The sequence below is a fragment of the Diabrotica virgifera genome, chromosome 1 (genome assembly GCF_917563875.1).
Source record: "Diabrotica virgifera virgifera chromosome 1, PGI_DIABVI_V3a".
In the NCBI taxonomy this organism is placed as follows: Eukaryota; Metazoa; Arthropoda; class Insecta; order Coleoptera; family Chrysomelidae; genus Diabrotica; species Diabrotica virgifera.
This window is the reverse complement of record NC_065443.1, coordinates 277,826,778-277,836,991: the sequence shown is the minus strand read 5'-3', so window position 1 is coordinate 277,836,991 and position 10,214 is coordinate 277,826,778. Positions and strand designations below refer to the sequence as shown.

The 10,214-nt window shown below is 39.2% G+C and overlaps 1 protein-coding gene across 3 annotated transcripts in view; it reads left to right on the top strand.

The window, feature by feature from the left end:
- Window positions 1–8,870: 8,870 nt before the first annotated feature.
- LOC114327605 (ATP-dependent Clp protease ATP-binding subunit clpX-like, mitochondrial) overlaps window positions 8,871–10,214 on the top strand; it is a 131,969-nt gene continuing 130,625 nt past the window's right edge. For all 3 annotated transcript variants that reach the window (XM_028276277.2, XM_050642023.1, XM_028276276.2), the window contains exon 1: window positions 8,871–9,325. In XM_028276277.2, coding sequence (XP_028132078.1) covers window positions 9,250–9,325 — 76 coding nt within the window. In that variant the 5' untranslated portion in view covers window positions 8,871–9,249. The remainder of the gene's footprint in view (window positions 9,326–10,214) is intronic.

Sequence of the window (10,214 nt, the reverse complement as noted above, 5' to 3'; positions counted from 1 at the left end):
CTATTCTATTCTATTCTATTCTATTCTATTCTATTCTATTCTATTCTATTCTATTCTATTCTATTCTATTCTATTCTATTCTATTCTATTCTATTCTATTCTATTCTATTCTATTCTATTCTATTCTATTCTATTCTATTCTATTCTATTCTATTCTATTCTGTTCTATTTTGTTCGTTCTGTTCTATTGGAATCTTATGGAAAATAAAATGTCACTAAAATGAATTAAAATTTACATCAATTCGCGATTGAAACGGAATATAGAGGGCAGGTCGAATGCAGGAAAATGGCCGATATAAATGGTATAAACAAACATTCATTTGAGGAACAGAACAATACCGATTTGATTTAAAATATTTTAATATACTCATAATGCTGAAATTTACTCAATCAAGACATGTTATTTATATCCCCGTTTAGGCTTAAGCCTCTTCAGGGTACTGGAACTCCCCCTTTTTTTTGCGGGAGTGTGTGGAACATGGTTGTTTTCGAAAAGAGTAACGTGTTGTAGAGAAGTGTGGGGTTAGACGGTGGTTTTTGCTAGTGCTGGGTTAGCTGGAGCGAGCGAGAAGAAGTAATGCTATGCTATGTATTGCTAATCTCTGCATTAGGTACCTGCCAAGCAGCGAAGGTAGCTGTCACTAGTGGAACGGCTCTTGGATTCAGCGTTTGGGATGCAGTTTGGTTACGCTGCGATATAGTAGGGGAGTATTTTCTAGTATTTCGTGGAACTCATCGGGAAGTTCGTTTCTAGCTAATTGTAGAAGTTTAGCCGGAGGGAACGGAACTTTATTTTTGGGAATCCCGGTGAGTTAAAAACCGCGCCTATTGCAAGGTGTTTTTAGGATGTTTTTGGCTCTAATGTTAGAGCCGTTGATGACGCGCATTGTATACTTGCTGCCGAGAGAACTGATTCTGTCGACAATTTTGGGGACTTTAGCGAGTGGATGTACTAGTACAGATGGATACATCCTTCCCTTCCTCAGGCACTTCCTCAGAACCCTGCGTTCTGTGGCAGCTATTCTGTTGTTGGCTCGTGGTTTTAGCAGCGTATAGAGGCACGATCTGTAATCGATTATCGGTCTTATGAATGTTTTGTACGTGTGTACAAGTGTTTTGCTGGACGTACCTCCAAACCGTCCAGAAAGTGCTCCCAGGAGACGAGCTCTCTTCCTTACCTTGTTTAAGGTGTTTGTAACGTCAGTGTTCCAGTTGAGAGTCCAGTCGAAGTGAACTCCCAAATAGACCACCGAAGGACAATATTCGAGTCTCTCTCCCTGGAGAACGATCCTAGCCTCCTCGAAGGAGGATCGGCTACTAGGATGTCTGAAGGCGATCATCTGGGTTTTCGTGGCGTTGAGCGTTACTCTCCACCTGTTACACCATCTGACCATTTTGTCCAGCAATGTTTGTGCTTTTTCGAATACAGAGGGCTCTACACGGGTGCCCCTTGAAGAGCCTGCGGTGAGAAGGGCAGTATCATCTGCAAATAGTAGGACTGACTCGGATTGTCTAGCTGGTTTGGGAACGTCACTATTGTAGACTGTGTATAATATTGGTGCTAGTACTGAGCCTTGTGGCACTCCCGCTTGTGGAGTGAAAGAGGTGGATAATACTTCTGCGACTTTGACGCGAACTGTTCGATCTGAGAGATAGGAGTGTATGATTTTGATAAAAGTTATTGGCAGTCCAAAACGGCGTAATTTTTCAATCAGTCCGGCATGCCAGACTTGATCGAAGGCCTTTTGGACATCTAGGAATATGCCTATTGCGTGTCTTTGACGCTCGTTAATTGCTTGGGAGATGAAGGTGGCTGCTTCAATCAATGCATTTCGCGTGGAATGTTCAGCTCTGAATTCAAATTGGAAAGTGGGAAGAAGATGGTTGGCATCTAGGAATTCTACGAGTCTCTCCTTAAGGATCCTCTCATAGACTTTACCTAGAGTGTTGAGTAGAGAAATTGGTCTATAGGATTCAGTGCTGGTGGGGGGTTTTCCCGGTTTAGGAATCATAACAGTACTGGCTACCTTTCATGAGGCTGAAAAGTAGCACAGCTTGAGGCAGGCATTGATTGTTTGTGTAAGCAGCGGGATAATACTCTCAGGAAGTTTTTTGAGGCATCTTCTGTGGATACCATCAGGGCCAGGAGATGTGTTTTTGCCAAAATTACACATCTGCCTGACGGTTTCATCCTGCACAGGAGCTACCATCGGATGAGGGTAAGCTGCCATGTGCTGGATGGGGGTTTCGAGTATATCTTCCACTCTCAGTTCGACAGTACGTCTGTGTCGCTCGTCGAAGTTGGGGTTGTTGGGAGTGATAAAGACTGACTGAAGTGAGCTTTTAAAAGCCTCAGGCTTATCTTGTGGATTATTTAGTATGATGTCGTTAACAATGAGATGTGAATGTGGTTTAGATTTTTGCCTTGTTAGGATTTTGAAGTTGTTCCAGAATTTACCACCGTCTCGGTAATCCAGACTAGAGGTGACACGCATCCACTGTAGTTGTTTCAGCCTGTTAACCTCCAGTCTTATGGAAGCCGAGAGTCGGTTGTATTCTGTTTTGATAAGGGGGTCTCTGAATCTTTTATACTCTCTGATTAATCGTCGCTTTATTTTGATTTTTGCGATTATTCTCGGAGGTAGAGTTGGAGTATATGGATTGTATCTTGTGATTGGAATGGCTAGGGAGGAAGCTTCTTGTAGAAGACTTTCAATTTGTGAGATCCCTGTGTCAACATCGTTAATAGTCGACATTTCACCTAACTGAGGAATATTGTGACTGACGTAATCTTGGAAAAGATCCCAGTTAGCTTTACGATAATCTCGTTTATATATTGCAGCTCTTGGTTGAGGAGGTTCTGTGAAGCTAGTTTTGACTAGCAATGGAAGGTGGTCAGAGGTTATTGAGTCAGCTGTGGTACATTCATCATCAACCAGATCAAATAGTGTATTGGTACACAAGATATGGTCAATGATGGACATCCCCACGTGACTGAAGAACGTGACATCTTCATTTGTGACTCGGAAAATGGGCAGATCGAGAAGCATGTTGGATAGTTCTCTGCCTGAAGCATTAGTGGAAGTGTCACCGAATTGGGTATGTCTGCTATTGAAATCGCCCATTAACACTGCTGCATTTAGAGATGAAAAGTACTCCACCAGCAGGTTGGAAAGGGGCTGATCTGGATGTTTGTAGTACGAGATTATCGTAATGATGTTATTATTTTGTACATGTATATCAACTGCCAGGAAATCGATGTCAGGAAATTGGATATGTGGGGGAAGGATATGAGGGGAGGTAGGTATGCTATTGTGGATGAGTAAGCCATTTCCGTGACTGACCTGGCTTTTAGAAATATGGTAGGATGTGTATCCTGAAAAATTTGGTGTAGATTTGCATCGGGTATCGGTTAGGGAGAGAATTTGGATGTTGTTATCTAGAAGTAGGTGTTTAATTAGGGCTCTTTTCCTACCAATACCCTGACAGTTGATTGTACCTATTACACAGTTGAATGTGACTGGAAATTTAGTTGTTAGGAACAAAGGTTATTTCTAACCTGTTGTTCCTATTGTGTGGCACCATTGAGTTGCCGAAGAGGGCAGAGGAGAGCTCAGAGGAGTATTTACCAATGATATCCCTACGATCAGGGAGCACGTTTAGAAGTAACATGGTGGTAAATTGAAGGATGATTTTGAGCTCTTCGCTCAATGTCGCAGATGGTGACCTCCTCTCGACAGCAAGAGGTTTATATTCTTTTACGGTGCGTGGCTCCTCCTGCCTCTTAGGACAGCTAGGGTGCCACGCTGGGTGTTTACCCTTGCAATTAGGGCAGGTTGGGTTATTTAGGCTTGGACACTCGGCTGCCTTGTGGTCTCCGCCCCCGCAGTTAGGGCAGACCACACGGCGTTGCTCACATTCGGAGATGTCATGACCGCTTTTGCAGCATCGGCTACAATATTTGGAGGTCGGTCGGGCGATGGCAAAGGTCCTAGGCGCCTCGCAGGTCCTTATCAGGCTATCTATGCAGATGCCTTTAGCAAGGGCCGTTTTGAAATGCGCCTCGGAGTCGAGGTACAGCCGGACTAGCCTCGTAGGTTGATTTGTCCTTCTGGATATTATGCGGTGGATTTTGTTGAAGGGAAAATCCACTTCTTTGAGGCTTTGGCTGATTTCCTCTTTGGTTAATTCTGGATCTATGTCAGTCATGACTACTTGGAACTCTGACAGTTTATGAATATTTTGTGGTTGGGCAGAACGGGGAGGACGAGAGCCTTTGGGCTCGATGACTATTGTGGGCTCCCCAGTTCTCTCCTGGAGCCTTTTGGTGGTAGATCTGAGATCAATCTGTCGATTGGTCTCGATGAAAGCGAGGTGGTCCTTGAGGACCAATTTGGCATTAATCAAGACACCAGCAAGAAGCTCCCTGGTGTTAACCAGTTGGCTGAACTTCCTCTGGGTATCATAGACCTGCGGAATATTTAAAATTTTGTAGTGGTAGCTAGAAGGCTGCTTATCAGGAGAACTGGTAGGGAGTGTGGACGCTGAGGTCGAAGGAACCTGAGCGAGATGAGTAGCTGGGGTCGAAGGAACCCGAGCGACAGTGGATGCTGAGTCAGATGCAGGAATGGAGGCAGTGGCAAACTCTACATTGGCAACTGCCTGCGTGTCTATTTTTTTTTTTTTGCTCTATTAGCTCTCTTACGGTTCTTCCTCTTCCTCTTACTCTGCACCTGAAAGGGCAAGCCAGAGGAGAGAACGGACTCAACCGACATAGAGCGAGTGGTTGGTCTTTTGGGAAGACTTTGGTCGAGAGTATTAGACTCGACATCCGAAGCATCACCCTCCGAGCCTACGGACTCTCTGACAGGTGACAACCCCGGGAATGCCAAGTTATACTCCGACTGAGTCATTGAGTCGTCGGAGGCTCCGGATGGCGTTGGAAGAGCTGCGCTTATATTTTTTAGAAGTCGAGGGACAACTCCTGGGTACCTCTCGGCCGCTTCTACCAGCTTTGCCTGGAGGTCAGAAATATAGCGAGCATCTTCGCTTGTTTGGCTTAGTGACTCTAAGTCACAGAGATTAGCAATGGTATTGAGATTGAGAGGGTAAGTCCCCTGAGACGATGTGTTCTCCATCTCAGGGGCCTGGATTGTCTCGTGGTATGATTTTTGTGGGACTGATTTATTGAAAGAGCGGATATTTTATTACCCTTTTCCTCCTAGCCAGTGGCAGACTCACCAAAAAAACCGGCAACGAGAGAACCTCGTTAGGCTCGAAGAATGTATTGTCCTTCGGAGGAAGAGGGGTAGCGCTCGCCAAGCGCCTCGAACCACGCGACCTATCTAAAACGCCCCCAAGGGATGTCCAGAAGCAGCGAGCTGCCCCTAAACCACTACCCAAGAAGACGTTTCGACTTACACCCAACTCACCTAGTTTGTGTTTTCGATGCCTCACTTACTTTGAACAGTGACCGTTACAGCACGCTATAACAGCCACTCCCTGTGGTATTTTTATTTTTTATTATTATTGCTGCTTTTTTACTTGGTTGGTTGTTGATTTTTAGGATAATCTTGATTTTATACTCGTATACTAACTTTTAACGAGTTTTCAAGCATAAATGCTTTTCTACTGGCTTTTTTTGAAGAAGAGTGTGAAAACAGTGACTCTCCTTGCCAAGCGTCGAACGTAGAATCTGAAATTTACTAATAATTTCTTAATAGTGACCAAATTCCATTCAAATCAACAATTTTCTGGTTTGTTTATTTGTTTATACCACTTATAGTGGTTTAAATTTATTCCACCAGAGGTCAGATACGATTAGTCTTGAAATTACAATTATTTCATACTATGGTGGCAACAATGCTGAATTTTGAATAGTACCGGCGTAAGTTGATATAAATAAATCTAAAATCAAATGAGAATTTAAATGAGTCAAAGAGAGAGAAAAGTTTTTCGGAATCGTATCTTCATAAATATTTAAAGCAGATGCTTATAGATAATAAAGTAGGTAGGTATAATTTGGCCAGGCGTACAAAAATATATAGTTCCTCTTGATCCGCTTAGCTCACGCTGGGTAAGCTCTTGTCAATACCCACTGCACTAATAGTATTTACGATTGTCAGTTTTATGGCGTTCAAAAATGTGATTTCGATCAACTTTAATTACAATTTACGCCGTTTTTAATCAAAATTCAGAGTTTGCGCAATGATATGAAATGATTATAATTTCGAGACCAATGTATTGCTGTAAATTTTAGTTCATGTGAGTGACATTATATTTTCCTTGCGATGTGTGATACAATAACTTGGTTAAATAATTTGTAGTAGATTTTAAAGTGGTTTTAGGAATCAAAATTGTCCGAATCACACTCTAACTGCGTTTGAATTGGTTTGAACGAAGGCACAGAATAGACACAAATTTGTTCCCTACAGTGGCGGCTCGTGATTTTTTACAATAGGGGAGGCTATACGATACCTACTGTAAAACATATCTAGACAAATTTGCACTAAAATAAATCCGCCAAAAAATCTAATTTAAGGCCCCATTTTTTTGACCATTTTTTATTTACATTTTACAATATCATCATAATTGTTAATTTCATAATATCATATCATTTTAAAAATAGTTAGTCTAATTTTAAATGTGTGTTACCAAAGTTTGTGTCGTTTATTTGTTAACAATTATATTTCTGTAAGTCGATATATGCATATCAAAATAAATACAGATTTGAAGTTTTGCAGTCCATACAGGTTGAAGGTTCACATTTTGTAAGATACTCAACTGAAGTGTTTTAATTCCAAAAGCGACCTACTGCGAATCCAAAAACACGGTAAATTACCGATATTTTGCTTTACATTACAGATATCGAAAAAAGTTATTTGAACAAGTTGTTCCAAATATTATTCTACCCCACATACCAAATATCATCACAAAATTCGCCCTTTTAGTTTTTTCATTATTTGTAGTCAGGAACCCAAAAATTGGAGCGGAGGCTGCTGGCCAATTAGCTGCCCTCTTGCTAAATCTCCGGGCAGCGTGTGCGTTAAGCGATAATGCAGCGCTAAGGCGACCGGGTCTCCTTAACCGCGGCTGGGCTGCGCGGAGCATTAGCAAGTTGAGACTTTCCGGCCAGCAGCCTCCGGTCCAGTTTTAGGATCCTGACTACAAATAATGAAAAAACTAAAAGTGCGAATTTTGTAATAAAATTTGGTATGAGGGGTTAGAAGATTATTTGGAACAACTTGTTCAAATAACTTTTTCCGATATCTCTAACGCGAAGCAAAATAGCAAAGTAAACAAAACAGTGCGTAGCATGTGTAAAAAATTTATGGGGAGGCTAAAGGCCGCGTCCCACCATCAAATAATTTGATCAAACTGGTTTGAGCAAACTGAAAGTGACAGTTAGTGACGTCACATCCTGACTGTTCATTGTGGATAATAATGAAAAATTTTAATTTTTAATAAAGTACAAACAAGTTAGACAACTCAATACAAAAAATTTGATCAAACTAGACTGATAGTGAGAGCACAGATTTTTAGAATTTCAAAAAAACTGCAATTGTGACATCACTTTGACGTACTTCCGGAGTTTGCTCAAACTGGTTGATCAAACTGGTTTGAGCAAACTGAAAGTGACAGTTAGTGACGTCACATCCTAAGTGTTCATTGTGGATAATATTGAAAAATTTTAATTTTAAATAAAGTACAAACAAGTTAGACAACTCAATACAAAAAATTTGATCAAACTAGACTGATAGTGAGAGCACAGATTTTTAGAATTTCAAAAAAACTGCAATTGTGACGTCACTTTCACGTACTTCCGGAGTTTACTCAAACTGTTTGATCAAATTATTTGATGGTGAGACGCGGCCTTAAGCCTCCCTTGCCTCCTCCTATGGCCGCGTCTCACCATGAAATAATTTGATCAAACAGTTTGAGCAAACTCCGGAAGTACGTCAAAGTGACGTCACAATTGCAGTTTTTTTGAAATTCTAAAAATCTGTGCTCTCACTATAGTCTAGTTTGATCAAATTTTTTGTATTGAGTTGTCTAACTTGTTTGTACTTTATTGAAAATTAAAAATTTTCATTATTATCCACAATGAACATTCAGAATGTGACGTCACTAACTGTCACTTTCAGTTTGCTCAAACCAGTTTGATCAAATTATTTGATGGTGGAACGCGGCCTTTACCAGCCGCCACTGGTTCCCTTTGCTGTGACGAAGGTGACATTTTGGCATAAACTGGTCTAAATTGGTAACAGGCAGTTGCGGTATTGACACTTATCTTATTATTATCTTATTAATTGTTATTTACTTTTACGTAAGATTATTATACTGAATTCTTGTTTTATATTTCTAAATTTTTATTTATTTACCTTGAATACTAATTTGTTTTGTTGTATAATTCACTTCTGCAATAATTACATAATATATTGTATGAGATATTTGATTTCAAACGAATTCAAGATTTTTTTGGAATTTGGCAACAGCCTCAGCTTCAACTTGGATCTCTGACGTAGATAATGACGTATACCGGGATTTATACTGTACCAACTGTAAAAATAAACTGTTTTTTTACTTTATTTGTCAAGTACATTTTTTTATATTTTATTTATTTAAAGTATATTTATTTAATATAAAAACAAATTGCAAGATGGACAACTATGCCGATCGATTTTAACATTTTCCAATTTTTGAAATAGTGGATGAACAAATGAGTTGCTAAAAAACGTGTTAAAGCTTTAAAAAAAAAAGCTCAAAAATATTATTTGTTTGTAAATTCCACTTTTTTATTGTCTTAACCAGACTTGCATATTTTTGGCATTTGCGCAAATAAAAACAAATTAATAAAATATCCAACAAGGTTGCCAAGGTTAGACGTCAGCAGCACAGCAGCAGATAGTCCGTGGCCCGTGCGTGGTGCTGTCGGAGGAAAGTGGTTTTGATTTTGGGTTGTTATGGCTGATTGACTTGTTTGACAGTCATCAGAATTTCAGTGACTTTTTTCCAGTTTAAATTTTAAATCATTTCATTTACGTTTTTAATTAAAACTCTACACTCGTTAGTGATTAAGAATACTTTGAAATTTCCGTAAAATTCGTCTTTTATCTACAAATTACGTGCTGTCATTCAAGTTGACTTAGTGGTATTTTTATAAATGCTCATCCAAAATATTTTGATGATTTCGTGTTACTATTAACAAAAAGGAAGTGAACCGAAAGAAAAACTTTGAAAAGCTTAGAAATGGGCAGTGTTAGACGCAGCCTTGTCACAGCTGGAAGATATGCTGTAGCTGCTAGGATTTCAAAGTTACAACATGGTGAGTTATCTCTGAACTTTATTTCAATTTATCACACCATAAAAATGTAAACATATTGTTTTATATAAGTGTTTTCAGATAAACTTATTATAATAATGTACATTTGAATCTGCTGTTTTGTATTCATACTGCAAGTTTTTGCTTCTTAGTACATTTTCAGAAACAAAAAACTTGAGTCAACTAATGCTATAATTTAAATATAAACAGCTTAGGAGACATTTCCATCTATTTTCCATAATTTTCTAGATTTTGCTGGAATTTTTCTCTTAATTGCTATTTATGGTAACCTGTTTTTTATCTGTACTCATTTTATTGTTTTGTCATTGCTCAGCTTTGACTACCACCTGCATAATTAGATACATCCATTGTTCTCCAATGCTTTTGTTTCCCACTTGCTATAAACTTGATATTAGTTTCTCTATTCCCTGTTGTGTCTTGTCTATAACTTAACAAGAGATGCGTTTATTGAGGTTCTTGTATATATGGCATTTGAAAATTTTACTGCATAAGTGATTTTCTTGGATGCCATTCTTTTTACCTTATTATAATTGATGAATGATATCAAACCATTTGTATGGGATATGTTGGTATATGATTAACAAGTGTTCAGTAACTCTAGGGCCGTTCCTAAGTTATTTGTTGCCCAGATACATAAGTAATTTGGTCGTCCTCACCAAACCCAAACCCAACCTTCCCAGAAAGTTTATAAGCATTTGTTAATCAAAATGTTAAAATAATGTTATTTAAAAAAACGAGTTTGGATAAAGCATAGTATAGTAATAATAATTAGCATGTCGAGACTAGTAGGCCTGTGGCTTGATTTACCATTAGGGTGCATCGAAAAAGGCGAAAAAATTTTTTTTTTGCGATGGAAAAGTAATACCATACA